The sequence below is a fragment of the Artemia franciscana genome, chromosome 14, assembly GCF_032884065.1.
Source record: "Artemia franciscana chromosome 14, ASM3288406v1, whole genome shotgun sequence".
NCBI lineage: Eukaryota > Metazoa > Arthropoda > Branchiopoda > Anostraca > Artemiidae > Artemia > Artemia franciscana.
In genome coordinates, this window is record NC_088876.1 from 32,235,593 (window position 1) to 32,258,224 (window position 22,632).

Genomic DNA, 22,632 nt, shown 5'->3' on the forward strand with positions numbered 1-22,632 from the left:
TCATGTTGATTGGGGTGCACGGTGTAGAGTTTTCCTACCGTGGTATCTTTGAAGATGGTAGGTTGGCCGTCGACTGACTTACCCTGTTTTCGACGTTCAAATACTTTATTTTAGTATTCCACGTGTAATACGTAGGCGCTTCAGTATACAGCAGTTTTTTGCAAAAGGATCATTTTTGCATACCGAAAAGAAAGCAGTTAACTTTGTATCCGGTGGATTCAGGGCTCTTTGTTGCACGTTGGATTCCGAAAAATAAACACGTTGACCATTCTGTAAATGTACCGCTAAGTGAACAACAGCTGGGTTACGTTCATGTATTGGAAAAGAAAGAATTCGCCAAACAGCTTCATTACTGCTTATGTATCTTCCAGCCTGATATTGTACGATTTCGTCGATATCTTTGATTTCAGACTACAAGCCAAAAACTGCCATGTCACTGCCTTTGTTGATGTATTTACATATGTATTTGATTGCCTTTACAGAGTTACAGTATTCAACGTTTATTCAAGTATTCAACGTCTCGCAAGCTACACTGAATTAAATGAAAAACTCAACTTTTGATTAACCTTTGGTCTCCATCCCAGAACTCAATGCATACCATACTCTTAGGCATCTTTATTCAATTTTCATCGAAATTCATCTCCATATGCAAGTCATAGTGAAATAAATAAAAAACTTAAATTTTTTTTCAACACTTAAAGCCCCATCACCCTAATTAATCTCAATTTTAAATCCAAATAGTTCAATTTCCATAGAAATCTGACAGGTGGTTCTCCCGCTATACTCGATTGCACAGACGGGCGGACAGACAGACAGATCTTCAAAACCTATCTTGATGGATATTTTCCACTATCCAAGAGGTGATGACACCTGGATGATGATTTGCCATTGTTTCCCTTTTTTGGATCCAATTAGCCAACATGGCTAGCTAAGACGTTGCAAAATCCATCCGTCCGTCTGTCTGTCTGTCCGTCCGTCTATATTATCACGTATAGGGGGAGAAACGCTGGTTGGATTTGGGTGACAATTTTGATGGCCAGATTTGGTGCCAAGGATCATGAGACGTATCAAATTGAAAGATGAAGACCCTAGCTCAAATAAAACAGGGGGGAGAGGGCTTTACCTGCTAAAAACAGTTTTTCGTTTAATTCAGAGTAACTTACGACTGGAGTGATGGTGCTGAATGACAATTGAACCAAAAAGGCCTAAGACCATGACACATATCAAGTTTGAGATAAAGACCCTAGCTCAAATTTAACAAAGGGGAGTGGGTTTCAATTCCTGAAAAATTTAAGTTTTCAGTTTAATTTGGTATAACTTGCAAATTGAGTAACGGATCCGAATGAAAATTAAACCAAAGATGCCTAAGATATGGACTCATATCAAGTTCTGGTATCAAAAACACTATCTCAAATAGGGCGAGGGGGAGAAGGTTTCAAGTCTTAAGAAAGTTGAGTTTTCCTTTAATTTAGTAGGGCCTATAACTTATGAATGGAGTGACAAATCTGAAGTCAGATTCGTCTGAATACCTGAATTTGCTGGAACGAATTTGACAAAATACCACTGTATTGGATCCAGTTAGAATTGCCTAGACTTGTTTATTGCAGACAACATTTAGATGGGCAAAGATTCATAGCTTCAGTAGTTTTACCAATAATATGGTCCTGAAGATGATGAAATGGTAGAAATCTGGTTCAGTTGACGAGATGTAAAACTAATGTCAGAAATATAAGCCCAAGTGGACTACAATATACAACATTTAGCACAAAACAAGGGATTTTTGCTCACTGTTGACCACTGAACTGTGAAATAATTTCAATTTTCTTTGTTATATAACTTTTAAACAAAAATTAAACCAAGTGTTAATCATACTATGATTTTTTTTTTTTTCGTCAAAAACAAATACCTTATTTCATATCCAAAAATAGGGCATTGAGCTATATCTGAGTTTACTCTAAATCTAAAGGATGATGTTTCTTGTACATTGCCAAAGCACAGACACACAATAGCTGTATCTGAGTGTGCTCTAAATCTAAAGGTGATGTTTTCTTGTACATTGCCAAAAGCACACATACAAAATTTTTGTGTCAAAGGTAAAGTATTTGAAAAACCAAGTACATTAAAAGTATCTTAAGCAATAAGTATTTCGTAATCTTACTTAAGTGTCAAGTAATAAGTACACCCTAGAGTTTTTACTTAAATACAAGTACAAGTAATGGAAATTTTTACTTAAGTAGTACTTCAAGTAAAAGTACTTCAAGTAAGTGACAGCACTGTTCAGATCTATACCTCATTATTCTAATGATTGCCCTTGAGCTTTGTTGATGATGATTACTAATTAAACATTCCCTGTGTCCCCATCGCCATTTATATATCCCCCTGTGCCCCCCGTCGTCCCCGTTGTAGTTGTGTCCCTGTGTCCCAGTCGTCATTTATAGTCGACAAACATGACGTCAGTCAACACACAAACATGACGTCAGTCGACACACACGTCCCAGTCGTCATTTGTGTCCCGGTGTCCCAGTCTGTAATTTCTCTTTGAGTGTCCCGGTCGTCATTTATATTCCCTGTGTCCCGGTCTGTATATACATTCGTTTTTGAATTGGTATATTATGAAATAAATTTTTTACTTTTTTCTTTTTTTCTTTTTAGTTTTTTTGGTTTTTACCTTTTTTTAGCTTTTTAGTTTTTTTTCGTTTTAGTGTTTTTTGTAGTTTTTATCTTTTTTATTTTTATTTTATTTTTATTTTTTTAGTTTTCTTTTTCTCCTTTATTTTTTCCCTTTTTTGTTTTTTTTTCTTTTTTAGTTTTCAGTTTTTTACCTTTTTTTATTTTTTTTAGTTTTTTTTTAGTAGTTTTTACCTGTATTTTAGTTTTTTTTAGTGTTTTTCTTTTTTAGTTTTTTTCTTCTTTTGTATTAATGCTAAAGCCAAGGTTCGAACCTGGAACCTCTCGGACCTAGAACCTGGAACATAACGCTTTGCCAACTCATCTACTTCAGCTTGAATACATTTACCTTTTTTAGTTTTTTTTTTATTTTTATCTTTTTTTTTAGTTTTTTTTCTCCTTTATTTTTTCCTTTTTTTAGTTTTTTTTCTTTTTCAGTTTTTAGTCTTTTTAATAGTTTTTAGTTTTTTTTTTCTGTTTTGTTTTTTGCTGTTTTTACCCTTTTTTTTTGTTTTTTCTTTTTTTTCTTTTTTAGTTTTCAGTTTTTTACCTTTTTTTTAGTTTTTTTAGTTTTTTAGCTTTTTTTGTTTTTTTTAGTAGCTTTTACCTGTATTTTAGTTCTTTTTAGTGTTTTTCTTTTTTAGTTTTTTTCTTCTTTTGTAATTAATACTAAAGCCAAGGTTCGAACCTGGAACCTCTCGGACCTGGAACATAACGCTTTGCCAACTCAGCTACTTCGGCTTGAATACATTTACCTTTTTTAGTTTTTTTTTTATTTTTATCTTTTTTTCAGTTTTCTTTTTCTCCTTTATTTGTCAGTTTGTTTCCTTTTTTTAGATTTTTTTCTTTTTCAGTTTTTAGTTTTTTTAGTTTTTTTATTAGTTTTAGTTTTTTTTTCTTTTTAGTTTTATTGTAGTTTTTACCTTTTTTTAGTTTTTTTTAGTTTTTTTTACTTTTTTAGTTTTTAGGTTTTTACCCTTTTTTTTAGTTTTTTTTAGTTTTTTAGCCTTTTTAGTTTTTTTTAGTATTTTCTTTTTAGTTTTTTTGTAGTTTTTATCTTTTTAGTTTTTTTTCTTCTTTTGTATTATTGCTAAAGCCAAGCCTCGAACCTGGAACCTCTCGGACCTAGAACCTGGAACATAACGCTTTACCAACTGAGCTACTGTATTTGTATTTGTATCGGATTAACGACGCTTCTTGACTACTAAGGTCTCTGCTTCGGCCCTTTAGTGCATTCCTGCAGCATGGTTCGATCTCTGGGTCCCGTATTACCACGCTAAGGTCAAACCCACTGCGCCAACACAGGTAGTTATATAACTGAGCTACTTCGGCTTGAATACATTCGTTTTTTAATTGGTGTGTGATGAAATAATTCAGACGTCATATGCGGACAGTGACGTCACTCGACAGACACACAGACAACTTATTTTTATGGCACTTGGTATTAACCAAGTGACATAGCAATCGCCAATTCTGTCGGTCTGTCTGTCTGTCGGTCTGTCTGGTGAAAAATCAAACACCTTTAATTGTTTTGACGCGCGGGGGACTGAAGCTGTCACCTTGAACAAGGCTAACCCTGAACAACTGTGAAGGTGTCAGAACCATCTGATTGCTATGCATGGTTCTATAATTATGCGGATTATATAGATTTAGAAATTACAATTAGGGGGTGGGGAATTATCCCCCCCCCTATTTCCACGTATATGTGCCTCCATCATTTGAAGCAAATTCTCATGATATGATTCTAACTCTGGGTTCAGTCACATATTCACACAGGAGCAAAAATCGCCCATCGCCGCAATATAGATGCCAGTTTGAGCAATTTTAGTTGCTCAGTTTGGCAAATTCGCAGAGTTGAAAAAATTTAACTTTAATCGGGCGACAAAGCAATTTTAATAGCAATTTTCTGCACACAACAGCAACATAATGGAAGATACTGATGCCAAATAGTTCGTGGCAACGAACTGTAGTAAGGAACAACCCTGCTCAATAGTAAAGAAAAACTAAAAAAAATCGAATTTTGATACCAATAGCTACATCAAGAGAATCGCATTTTAATGCTGATTTTAAGTATATAAGTTTCATCAAGTTTAATTTTACCCATCAAAAGTTATAAGCCTGAGAGAATTTACCATATTTTAGAAAATAGGGGGAAACAATCCCTAAAAGCCACACCATCAGATTCAGCGTATCAGAGCGTATTATAGAAGTTTGAAGCTCCTATCTACAAAAATGTGGAATTTTGTATTTTTTGCCAGAAGGCAGATCACGGATGCGTTTTTATTTGTTTGTTTGTTTGTTGTTGTTTTTTTCCCCCCAAGGGGTGATCATATCGGCCCAGTGGTCATAGAATCTTGCAAGAGGGCTAATTCTAACGGAAATGAAAAGTTCTAGTGCCCTTTTTAAGTGACCAAAAAAATTGGAGGGCGCCTATGCCCCCTCCCACGCTAATTATTTTCCCAAAGTCACCGAATCAAAATTTTGAGATAGCCATTTTATTCAGCGTCGTCAAAAATCCCCATAAGTATGTCTTTGGGGAGGACTTATTCCCCGACAGTCCCTGTGGGAGGGGCTACAAGTTACAAACTTTGACCAGTGCTTACATGTAGTAATGGTTATTTGGAAGTGTAGAGACGTTTTCAGAGGGATGTTTAGGTTGGGGGGGGGTTGAGAAGAGGGTGATATGCTGGGGGAACTTTCCTTGGAGGAATTTGTCATGGGGGAAGAAAATTTTCATGAAGGGAGCGGAGGATTTTCTAAAATTATTTTTAAAGAACCATGAAAAATAAATATGAAAAAGTTTTTTCAACTGAAAGTAAGGAGAAGCATTAAAACTTAAAACGAAAAGAAATTATTATGCATATAATGGGCTCCTCCTAATACCCCGCTCTTTGAGCTAAAGTATTTTTAGTAATTTCAACGATTTATTCTACAGCTTTTGGGATTCAGGGGTCAGTTTTACGAAATTGGGACAAAATTTAAATTTTAGTGTAAAGAGCGAGGTACTGACGAGGGGGTGAACCACCTCATATACGTAATAAAAACATGAGAATACAGAAGTTCGTTAAGTAAGGTAATTTTTCAGTTTCGTTACTAATAAAAACATTCGTAAAAAATTAAAAGTTCTAGTTGCCTTTTTAAGTAGCCAAAAAATAGGAGGGCTACTAGGCCTCCTCCAACACTCCTTTTTTCTCAAAATCATTCGATCAAAACTATGAGAAAGCCATTTAGCCAAAAAAAATAAATATGCAAATTTTGTTTTAATTATTTATCTACGGAGAGCCAAAATCAAAACATGCATTGATTGAAAAACGTGCAGAAATTAAATAAAAAAAAATTTAAGGGAAAGTAAGGAGCGACATTGAAATTTAAAACGAACAGAAATTGCTTCGTATATGAAAGGGGCTGTTTCCTCGTCAACGCCTTGCTCTTTACGCTAAAGTTTTTTACTGTTTAAAAAAGCAGAGTTAAGAGAAAGAGTCAAACTTTAGCGTAAAGAGTGGGGCGTTGATGAGGAAGCAGCCTCTTTCATATACGAAGTAATTTCTGTTCGTTTTAAGTTTTAATGTCGCTCCTTACTTTCGTTTAAAAAAAAACTTGTTTTTTATTTAATACTAGCTGTTGGGGTGGCGCTTAGCGCCACCCCAACACCTAGTTGGTGGGGCGCTTCGCGCCCCCCCAAGCCCCCCCGCGTGCGTAAGTCGTTACGCGCCATATTAGTTACGCGCCATTGTAGTTGTGTCCCTGTGTCCCACCTGTGAATATAGATAGATTTATATATGTGTTTCAAACTACGTAAAAATTGCGAATATACAACATTTTTGGCTTTTCCACTACTGGGAGCTTTCCGTTTCCAATTGCCAGCAATTGATCTGAAAATGTTTGACCAGAGTCATCGTTTTGCAATCGGACACGCATATTTGTAGTTAATTTTAATATTTTTACGTGTGCCCATAAATTAGAATTTTTCAGGCAAGTATTCATTTCGTCTGCAGGAGTTAAACTACGTAAAAATTGCGAATATACAACATTCTTGGCTTTCCCATTGTCTGTGCATATACAAAGCCGTATGTACTAATAATGACGTCATATGCAAACGCTCTTTTTACAAACAAACAAACATGCATACTTAACTGCTTCATTTGGTTCCAAAACTGTGTCGATTGACTTGTAAAGGACTGCCTGGTCTCGAATCTTGGTCAAAACAATATTGTTTATTTCGTGGACGTCTATATTTTTGGGTGCGAGAATCGCTCTTTCACTTAGCCATTTATTATTTTTATAATTTTTTAGAATATTCGGAAATACTTTTTCAATCATTTCATTTTTGGACGTCACTAAATTACAGAAATCAGCAGGTAGTTGTATACGTCCTGAAATTGAGTATCGTTTCATAAATGTCTTTTTGTTCCGACGTTAACTTGGAAATGTTATTTTATACATACGACAATAGATCACTCGTACTGTAACTTTGTTCACGATCCAATTCTACACATGTCGAAACAGCAGCGATGCGGTTAGATGAAGGCATTCCCAAATCCTGAAGAGGTTTGTTTGCCATACGTACGCACAAATCTTCTATAATAACTAAAGTGTAGTTATAAATTTCTGATGTAAATCAAAAGTCATATCTGACATCTCTAACTGTTTTCGATGGAGTATATCTACGGACATTTTTGACTTATATTTTCCCCATAACTCTGTAGGAGCTGATGGAGAGCAAGTTGTGAAAATGATGCCAAACAATGCACGAATTTCACTTGGGGTTGACGTTTCGCACGCGTCATTGATGCAGTTATCCCAGTGTTGGTCATTCTCCAATAAATTCAGAGCTTGGCATGCACTACGGTAAGTTTCATGTATAGTATCGTTTACAGTTCTCAAATACTCAAAGGATGTCGGACCGGGTACATTCACTAAAAGCAGGCGTAGAAAGAAGCATTCATGTTGATTGGGGTGACCGGTGTAGAGTCTTCCTATCGTGGTATCTTTGAAGATGGTAGGTTGGCCGTCGACTGACTTACCCTGTTTTCGACGTTCAAATACTTTAATTTTAGTATTCCACGTGTAATACGAAGGCACTTCAGTATACAGCAGTTTTTTTGCAAAAGAATCATTTTTACAAAGCGAAAAAAAAGCTGTTAATTTTGTATCCGGTGGATTCAGGGCTCTTTGTTGCACGTTGGTTTCCGAGAAATAAACACGTTGACCATTCTGTAAATGTACCGCTAAGTGAACAACAGCTGGACTACGTTCATGTATCGGAAATGAAAGAATTCGCCAAACAGCTTCATTACTGCTTATGTATCTTCCAGCCTGATATTGTACGATTTCGTCGAAATCTTTGATTTTGGGCTGCAAGCCAAAAACTGCCATGTCACTGCCTTTGTTGACGTATTTACATATGTATTTGATTGCCTTTACGGAGTTACAGTATTCCACGTTTATGTGTGCATTAAATGTTTTTGATAATAATGGGGAATATAGAACACCCCACTGGTTATCTACGTCGATGGTGGTACCGTTGCCATTGTAGGTTCTTCAGTCATTTTACAATTAGAAATTTCTCTTTCAACGGTCTTCTTACAATTAAAAATTTGTCTTTGAACGATATTCTTAAATACCTGTGTCCTGGTCGTCATTTATATTCCCTGTGTCCCGGTCGTCATTTGTGTCCCGGTATCCCAGTCTGTAATTTCTATTTGAGTGTCCCGGTCGTTACTTATATTCCCTCTGTCCCGGTCGTCATTTGTGTCCCGGTCTGTAATTTCTCTTTGAGTGTTTTTCTTTTTAGTATTTTTTAGTTTTTTACATTTTTTCTTTTTTCAGTTTTCTTTTTCTTCTTTATTTTTCAGCTTCACTATGAAATACATATCGCCGAACCTTTGTTTTTTTTAACTAAAATCTGGTAGGCATTGATGACCTTATCCAAGTAAAAATCCCAAACCCAATCATCATCGCTATCATTTTCAGTTTTGATATGTTTTGACTCTCGCTGTCCAGGTGGATCTTCATCTAACTGCGCGGTTTTGCATTCTTTAGCCTCAAGCCTGTTTTCTTGCTGTTCTTTTGATTCCTCGGCACGCTTTCTTTTCTGACTTTCTCTATCAGCAGCAAGTTCTTTGGCATAGACTCTTTGAGCATCTTCATCGGCTTTTGCCATGGTAAGTTCATCAGTCATTGTAAACTTAAACATTAATAGATTTCTACGTGAACATATGTCTTAAATATCTTGAATGACGTCACCGTCAAAGCAAAAATGACGACAACTAATTTCATGACGTCAGTGGACACAGAAACATGACGTCACCTGATCCACAGACAGACAACTTATTTTTATATATATAGATATTGAAAGCTGATAATGGCTGTTCAGTTAAATTCTATAATATATATAAAGAAAGTAAAAGGTCACAGAAACTCAGTGTTGCTGCTAAAATATGGGAGCAGGTATCCAGGACTACAGGATTATTAGGTAAAGAATAAATGTTCTTGATTCATTCTTCTCACGTGCTTTAATGTCAAATTTTTTGAGGATAAAAATTGACCGATGCGAAAATCCTGTGTGAACAACAAGGTAACGAAAATTGCCAGTTGCCACGATTGACGAAAATTGCCTATCGCAGTAACTTCTTGTGTGTGAGCCTAAGCTAAATCTTAAGCCATTTCATGGTTTAAGCTAAGTTTTTAGTGCCTTGTACATATTTGCCCATATAAAATTTGAAGAATTCGTGAAACAGTGCAGTAGGGATTCCCTACCCTGCACGAAATTATCATAATAATTACACCAATTGTGAGTAGTCTCATCTCCCATGCATAGAGTCATAGTGAAAATTGTACCTTCCACAAAACCTTGGCTAGCAATATATGTTTTATATGCGGATGATTTTGCGGCTCTTAGCTAGGAAGGAATTAGAAATATTATCTTTACTACTAGTAGAAGAAAATACATTCTTTCCAACGCGACGGTACTGGATAACATTTTCTAGGATCTGCAACAGATTTAAAATAAGATTTATTCATGATGAAATATACATACAAATATATGCTATACTGGTATCCAAAGGCTCATTGGCTTGTAAAGCAGGAGAGAGATGTACAAGTCACATTATTAGAGAGGATAGTCACAGAGAAGAAAAAAATTTGTAGAATACACAAATTAAATATATTCGATAATTAAACTAATGCTGTTTTCCCTACCGGGTGGTAATAAAAGAAACTCTATGGCCATTATTTCATCAATACGTTTTTACGGTAATATTACAGAAATTTGGCTTAAATTCTATTTATAATAATTTACTACAGTCAAATAAAATAAACTTTGCCTCTCAATACCAATGGCCTTTATTTACCTAATAATGAACCTTCACATAAAAATCAAGTCAATGGACCAGAAACTGGAAAATCAAAGTTGTCAGAATCTGTAACTGCTTTGAAGAAAATAAGAGCGGTATACAAAATTTAATTAATTCGTTGTTGTGCATGAATGGCGATGTCTTATTTGTACTTTTTGAGTTTATGTAATGATGACGGCCACTATAGATCTGACCAAAATATTCAGATTTTTCCTGTGTGCTTTTCTTTTTTCCTTCTTTCTATCTCCATGATGCATTTTTGTGCAGAGGGTGTCAATAAATTATTATTAGAAAGGGTTCAAGTTCAAGTTCCTTTTATATTCAATATCCATCCATTTATAAACAAAAATATCCCAAAGGGAACAATGGCCCGTTATTTGGGATAAAAACAACAAAACAAAACATAAATAACTATTAAATACATTCACATTTCAAATATATTTAGAGTCTACTCACCAATCCTCATCCGAGTACAACCGGTCTCCGCACCAACTACTTACAAAAAAAAAATTCTAGTTCTATTTTGAAGATTCAGAGTGATCAGAGGTTGGGTCCCCCCCAAAAAACTCGTATTTTTTGAAATGCATCAGATAGAAATTCTGATATGGCCATTTGTTGCCGTAGAAACTTCGAAAAGAGTTCAGACGATTGAAAATTGAAAGGGCTAGTGCTCTTTAATAGTCGAAAGTGATTGGACGGCAAATTATCTCTTTGCGGATGATAACCCCTCTATAGCCCTTAGGGTTATAAGGGCAAGGGTTATAAGCTATACCCTGGGGGCATATAAGGTATATATAGAAAGGATGATCGTATAAACTTCGGAGAGGGATCATTCGATTGGTAGTTAAAGTTATAGTGCCTTTTCTTAAGATTCAGAGTAATCAGAGGATAAATACCCCCCCCCACGCCATTTATTGGCCCGAAATTCATCTGATATAAATTGTAAGATTACCATTTGTTGTCTTAGAAACTTAAAAGAGCCCATTCGATTGAAAATTGAAAGAGCTAGGGCCCTGTTTGATAGTCGAAAGTGATTGGAGGGCAACTAATCCCCCTCCCAAGCCAATCATCTCCCCAAATATATCCAATAAAAATTTTGAGATAGCCATTTTGTTCAACGAAATTAAGAGGTCCAGAAAATTTGTCTTTGAGGATGAGAGCCCCCCCCCCCACATCCTTCAGGGCATGAGTTGTACGTAATGACCTGGGGACATATAGGGTATATATAGAAAAGGTGATCGTATAAATCTTGGAGGGGGCTCATTTGATTCGTAATCAGAAGTTTTAGTGCCTTATTTAAGACTTAGAGTGATCGGAAGGTGGATACCCCCCCCCCCACACCTCGTATTTTACTGTAATGCCTCTGATTGAAATTTTGAGATTAACATTTGCTGTCATAGAAACTTCGAAAACAGCTCATTCGACTGGAAATGGCCAGTGCCCTTTTTAATAGTATAATTTGATAGGAGGGAAACTTACCCCCTCCCTTGCCTTTCATTTTCCCAAACACATCCAATCTAAATTTTGAGATATTCATTTTATTTAATGTTATTGAAAGGGCCAGAAATTATATCTTTGAAGATGACACCCCCACCAACCAGCCCTCGGGGCAAGGTAAGTTATGCCCCGGGGTATATAAGGTGTGTATAGAAAGGGTGATTCTATAAACTTCCGAGGGGACCTGTTGGATTGGTAATCAGAAGTTCTGGTGCATTTTTTAAAGATTCAGAGTGATCGGAGGGTGGATAACCCCCACCCCTCCAAACCTTGTATTTTCCCGTAAAGCATCTGATAGAAATTTTGAGATGGCCGTTTGCCGTCGTAGAAACTTCAAAAAAGGCTCTTTTGATTGGAAATTGAAAGGGTTAGTATCCCTTTTATTAGTCAAAAGTGATTGAAGGGTAACAAGCCCCCCTACGCCCATCAATTCCCAATACATTTAATCAAAATTTTGAGATAACCATTACCTTCAGTATAATTAAAATGTCTGGAAATTGTCTTTGACAACCCCCATACCTCCTCAAGACCAGACCCTAATTTGCACTTAAATGAAAAAAAAAATGGCTATGGATTGTCATTTTAGTATACACCTACTGATATTTATTCCTTAAAGTTTTACTAATTTAATTTATTAAAGATAAAAAAGTTAAAACAGTTTAAACGTATTTTATTTATTTAAATCATACAACAAATAACCGAGTCAATATCAAAACGAACAAAAATTAACATGAGTAGGGCTGATCACCCCCATGCCTTCTCAAGACAGAACACAATTTGCACTTCACTGAAAACAAAATATATTTAAAATGTTTTCACTTCGTTTTTACTTATTCAAATTGTTTTTACTGGATGTACCAAGGAAGAAGTCCTCCCTTTTGCCCTTCAATTACAGCGCAAGTGTCTTCTGCCCTTTCTAAGAATAACGCCCTTTTTTAAGAGGCAAGTAGCCCTTCTCTCAAGCCCATTCATTTTCCAAGCTTATCTAGTCAAAATTTTGAGACAGCCAATTGGTTCAGCATAGTAGAACGGTTCAGCAACAATTTATACAGGAATATAAGACATGTCAATCCCCCCTCCTAATTATACAATTGGCTTATTATATATTAATACTAAATGTTGCTCTAAAAATAAATCAAAAGGTATTTTGTACAATAGTTGCCAATAAGACTCTTTAGCAATATGTCGAGAACAGCTGGGGTATTAAGTTGAAACTTTTAGGTATACTTCTTTCACTACCTCTGTTAGTATATCCAGGTTATCAAAGATTATAGATAGAACCTTTTGGGAATGATAATAAAGTTTTATTTTTCAAGTCAACTTCAGAAGCTGTAAAATTAAATTAAAAAATACTGTTTGTACCAGGATTAAAAATTGTTGAAAAAGTTTCACCAAAATACAAATAGCAACCCATAATATGGATTCTTATAGATGAAATCCGAAAAAACATTCAATATTTTTTTTCCATAGAAAAGACTATATCAATAAAAAATGAACAGAAATTAATCTAAAGAACTTTTGCAACAAGACAAGTTTTTCAAAGAAACGTAAAGAGCTCCATTGAGCCAAGTATAAGCAAAAATAAATTGAAGTAATTTTCCAAGCATAAAACTACCACAAATCAATAATATCAATAATAGAATAATAGTGATAATATCACTATCAATAATAGAAACTCATAACGAACAGAAATTACAATAAATAGCCGAGTCAAATTAAAAAAAGACTGAAATTAACATGAGTTATTAATACCTAAAATGGTTTTATATTTTATAAAAGATAAAGGAAACAAAGAGCAAACGAGTCATAGGAAATGAGGGAACGATTTTAAATTGTCGATGCAATGTAAAGAATACATGAATTTGGTATTATAAGCTAAATTGTTTTTTCGTGGTTATTTAATAAAAGATAAAAGTTTTTCAATATTCACTAAGTAAAATTTAACATTAAAATGAACAGTTATTATTCCTTTTGTGAGGGTAGCCGCGTCTCCTCGATCCCTCGCACTTGAAGCTAAAGTATTATAGTTCTTTAACGATACTACTCATACAAATTCAACAGCAGTAATGTTTGAGCAGTCTTTATTAAAGAGACGCGAACAAAATTTAAACTAGAATTAAAGTCCGAGAGGGCAGACCGCCCCCATCCACAGGAACGTAATAATATCTGTTTTTTTTTAGGTTTTATTGCTCCCTACTTTCAGTTGAATTTTTTTTATCGTTTTCTGAATCCTGCTAGGAAACCCCTTTACAGCTTTCAGCGAAAAATTTGCCCGGAAGCTTTACTCCTCGCAGAAAATTCTCCTCGTGTAAAATCCCCCCTCCCCACCAAAAGAAAAATTCAGCATGTTTTCCAATTTATGTGAACAACAGGAAAACTGTGTAACTTACAACCCTTTCCCCAGAAACAGTGGAGGGGGGGGGTATGTCATTCCCTAACGCATAGTTGTTGGACCTTTTAACCATGCTGAATCAAAAAGCTTTCTCAAAATTTTGGCTAGGTGTTTTCTTGGATTGGAGCGTCCCATGATTGGGACGCTCCAATCATTTTCATCTATTAAAATTCCAGGGAGCAAAGAAGGAGGCTTATTGAAAAGCGGATTATAGAATTTGCAAGGTATAAAATGCAGAACAAATATAGATGTATATGTATATACATATCTATATACAAAACCCCAAGCCTTACATTCTGGGAAGATCTGTATAATTCTTGCCTGGGACCAAATAGGATGGTTTTCGCTTGTCCTTGAGCCAGAGCCTACAATGAGACAGTTTTACAGTCTATTTAATTGAAAACTGTCTGAAGTTGATCAACATAGGCATAATTTGGGCCCACGGCTCAAAATTGACTAGTGACCTATAGTATTTTTGGTGTCACTTGACATCAACTATTTACTTAATACTTAACTTTGACAATATGGTACAAAAAAATATGAACGATAAAATTTGTCGCTGTCACACCTTAAGCTTGTATCTATCATTTTCACAGTTTTGAGATAATTCCCAAAACCGATTGCAATACTGCTCTCAATAGGAAGGTCATTATACAGGTACGCACATAGGATTTTTCAGGAGGGGGAACTTTGAAACATAGAATATAGGCCATGTCCATGTTTTGATAGGGAGGGGGTCGGGTTACCAAAAAAAAACTATTGAAAAACTAACAAAATTCGTTTACATAAATTTTTATTAAGTTCTTACGAGCTGGACAAACATTTCGGGGGTATAAACCCCATACCACCCTAGATACGGACTTGTACAGAATTATATGGATAGGAATACTAGAAATGACGGAACGGACAGGATACTGTTTGAGTAAAAATATTGCACCCCCTAATTTTTGAAAAGTAACTTTTTCTAATTTCATAAAAAGAGCTCAGAATAACCCCCCCCCCACTCCTATATTCTTAAAAATATTTTTTTCTAAAATATTTTTGCTTCTTAACCCAATGTTTTCATAAGTTTTTACCCCTCTGAATCCGTGAGACTGAAATTTAAGACACATGACAAAGGATAGACTCAAACACAAAATGTACACTCAAAAATACCCATATTTATACAAGTATAGAGAAACAATAGCTTAAATGTATTGATAACCTACAAACTGCCTTCAGTAAATTTTTAGTACAAAAATAACTTTGCCAAAATAACACATCTTCCATTGGAACAGTTTCAGCCAAACTTTAAAAAACACATCGAACCAGGTACCATATATATATATATATATATATATATATATATATATATATATATATATATATATATATATATATATATATATATATATATATATATATATATATATATATATATATATATATATATACCCCGAAATATCACTTAGCTCAAGATAAGGGGCTTATCTCACAAATCAATTATAATTAACAAAAATAGTTATTTCGTTTTATTAGAGTTCAAAAACACCGGCAAACTAAAAAAACATCCAATTCTTTAGAGTATATTTGCAATATTAACTAAAATGTTACCCCCTTTTGCTTACTGTGAGCAAATTAGAAGTTGGATTTATAGTTGTGAGCCATTTTAGAATATAGGCAATAAGAGATGACGAATTTATGAGCATTGATAACTGGTTTCTAGAACGCGTCCAAGATTATCAAAAGCACAATCAATACAAAAATAAGCTTTATGCACAATAAAGGCCTCTTGACAGCTTTTTATTTTTGATTTTTGCATACAGTCTGCCCAATTTTGGCTTTTTTAAACTTTACCCCCCCCCCCGAAATTCTAACAAACGAACCTATCATGAGGGCCATCCAGCCATACAATTGGGAGATCCCCTGTTTTAAGTACACACTAAATTGAAAAGAAGAACGCAGGTTTACTGGGCAGATCGCTTCCAGCCAATAGTAGACTCTTCTGGCAGGATTTCTATGTCGTCAGGTGGCGCGCTCGGGCTAGGAGACAATGCAGGAGTGTACCTAAAAATTAAATAATAGTTAAGGTTCGTGTCTAATTGAATCCTACCAGAAGATATCAATCACCCATGGGTTCAAGACCAGCGTTGCCAACGTGGTATAATTGTACTACTTTTGGTGCAACTTAATAGTTCCCGGTACAAAACCGCACACTCAAAAATTTCATGACACAAAGGTCCTATTGTTTTTCTTTTGTCTTTCTATGTTTATTATGGAAAGAAAGTGTGTTCTTAAAAATAATTTACAATCAATTACGATAGTTTTCAAATAAGATTTACCAATTTTAAAACTTCCTACTAGTTCGAATTTGCAATTAAAGTAGACGCAATTAAAGTCACCTTCAATAAGAATCACAACAAGTGTAAATTCATTCTAAAATTACATTTTGAAAGATGAAAAGTATTTTAAGTAGACTTTTTACATCTTTCCAGTCCATTTTCGTTTCATTTAACTTCTAACTCCAATAGCCTTATTAATATTTATCATTTCTAACTCTAAGTCTCGTTCGATTTTCTTGATTAGTCAACTAATAAGTATAAAAATTGCCGTTTTCTTTGCAATTTTCAGTTAATTGTGAACGTTTTGTTTTCTACAAACGGATTCTTAGTAACTAATAGACTTCGTAACTAAAGAGACTTCATAATACTGTTATTAACCTTTTCAACGAAGTTCCAGTTTCCCCAAACGACATCCTCCCACCTCAATCGGGAGTGACCTTTATTTCGTTTGTGCTTCAAGCACAAATTGGGTCCCCACAGTCATTATACCTAACTAAAAGAATGTAAATAAATGTGTAAATATCCACCCTAAATTGTGTAAATACCACTACTGCTACCACTAACAACTCACGGCAGCTCCAGCTCCTGAGGCCAAAATATGCACGCTCCTCCTCCATCCAGTCTCTTAACCAATTCAAGAAATTTTCCTTAAAGACATCCTCCCATCTCATTGGAGGGACGACCATCTTTTCGTTTGTGCTTTAAGCACAAAGTGTGCTCCAAAATTTATTGTACATAAATTAAAGAATGTAAATATATTTTGATGTAACTTTTTTTAAATTCTTATTCTATATTGTTTTGTTATTATTTTATGCGTTATTTGTGCTGTTTTTTTTTTAAATAACTGAACATAGTTATAATTCTTATTGCTATTTAGTACTACTACTACTACTAATATCGCACCGCAGCACCAAGTCGCCTGAGGCCAACACAGCTATGTACGCTCCTCCTTCATCCCGATCTATTCTAAGCCTCCCTCTTTACACCCTCCCAGGAAGTTCCCTTCTCCTTTAAATCTTTATTCATGACATCCTCCCAACCCAGACGAGGACGGCCTGCCTTCTTTGTCGCCCCAGACGATTGGCCAAAAAGGACAATTTTCAGCAATCTGTGATCCTTCATCTGCAAAACGTGGCTTAGCCATCTCATCCTTTCTTTCATTATAGCCCTAGACTAAACGACACAGCTTGATTTATAAAACCCAATATTAATTTGTTCCCAAGTAATTTTTTACAAAGTCTTTGTATATATTGTAAGATTCGGCATACAAATACTGAAACTACTGTTACAATCAGTTCTAATTAACTAAAGAAATAATTATATAAATGTATATAAATACTGATTTTTTACAATTTACTGCAGCTAAAATGTCTTTAGTAGCTCCTTGGATTCAAGGCATTTAACTATTACGATATACACTTAGAGCTTAACACCAGATTTAGAAATTAAAACTATTCGGAATTCATCTCGTATTTGTGTTGCTAGAGCAACACTTTGGTTTTATCGGGTGTTTTTTTTTTTTTGTTTTTTTTTTTCCTAGCACCCCGATTTCAGCTTATTCCTAGAAAGTGGTAAGGGTCCAACCTCTGCGGTTTTTACGGAAAGTGTGGACCTTAGGTCGGATTGATAAATATGACTTTGCATTTTGGAAAGCTTCGTAGAGCTCTTGCCTGGGGCCAAATAAGATGGTTTTTACTTGTCCTTGAGTCAGAGCCTATAGATGGTGAAGTGAAATGGAGTTTTATAGCCTATGTCAGAGAGAACAATTTTAAGTTATGCAGTCAAACTTTCGTTTCATCAAACCTTGTTTCTGCTTTCGATTTGAAAGTTCCGTTCTAGCAGACAAGCAGGCAGGCAACAGTTTCAAATTGAAGATGGACTAAAATCTATGAGTGTTAAATATATTCGGCAGTTAACCGACCCCACAGCCGATATATCTTCTTTGAGTGATAAATAGAAAAATTTACAGACACAAAAAAGTGGTATTTCCCCACGGGTCCGAAAGTGCTACCATCTATTGTTTCTACCTATTTCTGTTCGTGATTTCAGCTGAGTTTATAATTCGGTTTTTCGCACTTGGGATTGCAGTAGAGAAATGGTATCAGATGTGTCTTTTAAACTTTAAAAGTTCTCTCACTGCAAAAGAAACTAGAGTTTTTTCAACTAAGACAGATGGAATTTTTTTTGACTGCAATCGATAGCTCTTTATGAGCTCATCAAAGTGTATGTCATCTAATTTTTGGCACAAAATCCTTACATAAGATATACTAGTTTGAAAGTTTTAAGGGGTGGACAACTTCAGTAGTAGGGTACACACTGAAACCAAAAATAGGCTGATACCAATTGTGAGACAAGTAGAGGACTTGTAAGCAAAAGTCGCCTGTTAGACCATAATCATCTTCGGCAATAAGGGGTTTGCAACTGTGACTAATCGGTTTACCTATTATTTGTTTGCGGTGTATTTGATGGTAGGACCAATTTGGTTCCAGTGGTAAGACATACAGGGGACTTGTAAGTAATAATCGTCTGTTAGGCTACAATCATCTTCAGTGAAGGGGGGTTTGTAACTTTTGCTAGTTGGTGTAGCCTACCCATACTCATCTAACATCTAAGGGATCCATATCCCGCCCAGCTGACCGGTTTATTCGATTCCTTGGGATACTTCTGGAAGAAAATCTATCTTTCAAACGGCATGCTGAGTCAATGAGATTAAAGGTTTCTCGAGGCCTTGGAGTTATTCGTAAGCTGAAACGAGTCTTTCCTTTTTCTATCCTTCGTCTATTATACTTCTCTCTTATTTACCCTTATTTATGCTACTGCTCGTCAGTGTGGATGTCAACATTTCCATCTGTACTTACACCTTTACATAATCTCCAACTGAAGCCAGCAAAAATCCTTCAGTCTACCACCCATATTTCTGTTGAACTTCTGAAGATTAAAGATATTCATACATTACACCTCTCTTTCATTGCATTTCAGTATTTCCGTGGAGACCTTCCATCAAGTTTTTCCGAGCTTCTTGAAATTGTTCGAAATGTCAGTCCTTATGAAACTAGAAACAAGGATGATGTGCAAGTGCCATCCACCCCTGCAGTGCGCTCGGACTTTGGTCTGATAGTTGCTGTCGGACATGCCTGGAATTCCATTCCTGTTGGGATTCGACAGTCCTGTACCATAGGCTCCTTCAAGAAACGGTTGAAGAATTTTTTAATTAAAAAAAAAATAAATTAAATTATAATATTGATCAGTTATTTATATTGTTTTGTTATCAAGATTTATTTTATTTAATTAATTATTTAGATTGAATTTAATTATTTAGATTTGGGTGGTGTGAGTGTCGGATCCTCGATGTATGTATATATATATATTTTTTTAAGTATGTGGTGCGGCGATCAGTTGTATTCGGGTGGGGATTGGTGAGTAGACTCTAAATATATTTTAAGTGTGAATGTATTTAATGGTTATTTATGTTTTGTTTTGTTGTTTTTTTTTCCCCAAATAACGGGCCATTGAGCCCTTTGGGATATATTTTTTTTTATAAATGGATGTATATTTATAATAAAAGGAACATATTATCCAGAAAACAATCGAGAAGTTTACTTTGTTTGATCTGAATAAACTGGCTTTTCTCTCACATTCGGTTATAATAAGCTTATTCTTTCGTGAAATTAACTACAATACAGGTATATTTTAATTAAATATATAATAAACAGAGACGGTTATATTAGCTGTTTAATATAATGCGTTTTGGGCAGCTTTGTTCTCCATAATTCTTTGTTATAGTTTCTATAATTTTGTTACTGAAGCATTATTTTTTCGTAATATTTTGGCATATTTCGTTAGAATTATCTAACTTCACCTGTTGAGTTTGTTGTGGATAAAACGCAAGTACCGGAAATATTATAGCTTTTGCTTCTTTTTTTTATACTCCTTCACTAAAAATTCATGTGTGAAAGTGTCAATGAATAAGTGAGAAATTTACCGTAAAACCATGTTGCTCTTAAATAAGCCCGCCGTTATGTTTTTGTAAGTTGTGGCAATTTGTTTTATGGTAATTGCAAAATAGTCGCAAATGATTTAAATCTTATAACATGATGCAATGTTTGTTTCAGGTGTTCGTGGCGAAAATCATGGTGGAGAATCACGTGGTTGTGGTGGCTATGGCAACCCACGTCGTCCTTAGACTAAAAATTTTTGAAGTTGCAAAAATCGGACATTATTTTATTTGATTTCCGATGATTTTGTGTTTTGAATCAACAGTTTATAGTTACTTATGTATTATCGCGAACACGCTTAAGAATTTTGCTTTGTTTGATCTGAGAAAACACGATCTTTCGCTCTGTAATCGGTACAATTAGCTTAGTCTTATTGAGAAAAACTACCATGCAGGTATATTTTAATTAAATATTTAACATATAGAGGTGCTGAGACTAGGTATTTAATATAATGCGTTCTGTGTGGCCTGCTTTCCATAATTCTCCGTTGTAGTTTCCATAAGTGTGCTACTGAAGTCTTATATTTTCATCATATTTTGGTATAGTTCATTATGATTAACATTGCTTCACTTCTTGAGTGTGTTCGGTGTAATACACAAGTACCAAGAATATTTTTCTGAATATGATTGGGAAAAAAAATTCCATTTTTGGTTAAGAATTGAATTTATTACACCGTATTTAGCCCTGTCCTCCAAGATCATGATGCGCTTGCTAGGAATACTGGTTAACCACGTAAAATGTAATTCCATCCTGAGAGATTACCATCTTAGATATAATGGGAGATTTGGAAGAAAGTAAGGAGTAAACAAAATATAGCCTTGTTTTTATTGATAAATATCAGAACTCATTGCCAGCAGCTATACTTTTAGATTGTGCATTATAAACACGTTTTAAAAGCGGAATAAGCCTCTCCTATGATTAACTTTGATTTAGATGAAAAACCTCTATCATTCTGGATGCTAAGGTACATGTTGTCGAACTGTTAAGCAAATTAGTTGTAAAAACAACAGACAAGGCTGGTAGTACTACTACTATCTCAAGGGTAGTTGACCGTGGCCGCATGTGAAATGCCTTAGTCTAGATAAAATTGCTTTTTCTCATTTAATACCAAAAATCGTGGATAAATCTAATTTTGTAAAGTAGAATCTTAGACTACATATTTATTTCAGTAACTCTTTAGAAAAAACTGTCGAGCCTCAACCCTTACTTCAGCATCCAAATTACAAAGTTTTGAACGGAAAACATAATGGCTCCGCTAAGCCATCTTGTCAAAAATTCCTTAAATAATATTTAAAAAAAATTCTACTAGAAATCGTTAGAGTTCTCAACCAAATGCGTCTTTTATCACCTCGAAATTGATCTGAGGAAATAAAATATTATGCATTTGTCCTCAAGGAAAAACTTCACTGTGTAAGAAATACTGCATTCTGTAGATCCTGCTATGTCTCTAAACATTCATTTCGGTATGTTTTCTTCAATTCTCCACTCTTTAAAACCCAAGCAAAGTTTTCAGCGGTGAATCACAAACGTAAATTGAAGCCAAACATAAGAAGCATTGGTTTCCGTTGAAATTCCTGCAGAGTAGTAGACGAGGACATGTCAGATAGGCTATTAGTCTTCTAGGTTTTTATTTTTTGGTCTTCCGGAGGTTAATAGTACACACGCATAAAGGAACGCTCAAAAATCGATCAGCCACTACCTTTGCTTTTACAAAAAACAAAATAAATATGTGATTTTAAGGACATATCTATATAAATAGGGAGTGGCAATGCATCTTGGAAAATAAGATGTGACCAGTCAGAAATAAAACATATTCTCTTCGATCCTATTTGGTGTCTGAACTGTAAGTATAAGTTATTCGAGACGTGGGAATTTTCCATGGATTTTTACATGTCTTTTGGATTTCTTAGGGATTTTAGGATTTATGATTCCCAAATAGTGAGTGTCATTCACGTCGTTGGTTCTTTATTTAGTATTTGCTTCGATGGTATTCTTCGGTTTTAGGATGAACATCAATCATGACATTACTATTCTTTAATGTTCCAGCTCACGTAGAGCATCACAAATTAATGATTCATTAGCCGCCTTACTCTGAAACACGTCAATTGAACGAAAATAGAGTGGTCTGTTGAGGCTGGGACTTAGGAAATAGTATACAGTTCAACATATTGTTAATAAAAACTAGATCCCTTATGAAGTAAGTTTGACTTTTTCTTCGTAGCCAATTCACAAAAATATAGGGGAAGGGGCAAGAATTTCCTTATGAAGATACAAAAAGACATTTCTAAGAATGTTTGGAAATTCTTCATATTGTGGAACCGCGATAAAAAACAAATTTTTTTATGTGTATATTGTTAACAAATTTCTGTCTTTTAGAGTTTTGGTAACTATTTGAACGAGTCGCT

At 34.9% G+C, this 22,632-nt stretch overlaps 1 protein-coding gene across 1 annotated transcript in view; it reads left to right on the plus strand.

The window, feature by feature from the left end:
• LOC136035589 (synaptojanin-1-like) overlaps window positions 1-20,908 on the plus strand; it is a 43,334-nt gene extending 22,426 nt beyond the window's left edge. Inside the window, exon 4 of the mRNA XM_065717467.1 lies at window positions 20,345-20,908. Within this exon, the coding sequence (XP_065573539.1) occupies window positions 20,345-20,461 (117 nt within the window). The 3' untranslated portion in view covers window positions 20,462-20,908. The remainder of the gene's footprint in view (window positions 1-20,344) is intronic.
• Window positions 20,909-22,632: the final 1,724 nt, after the last annotated feature.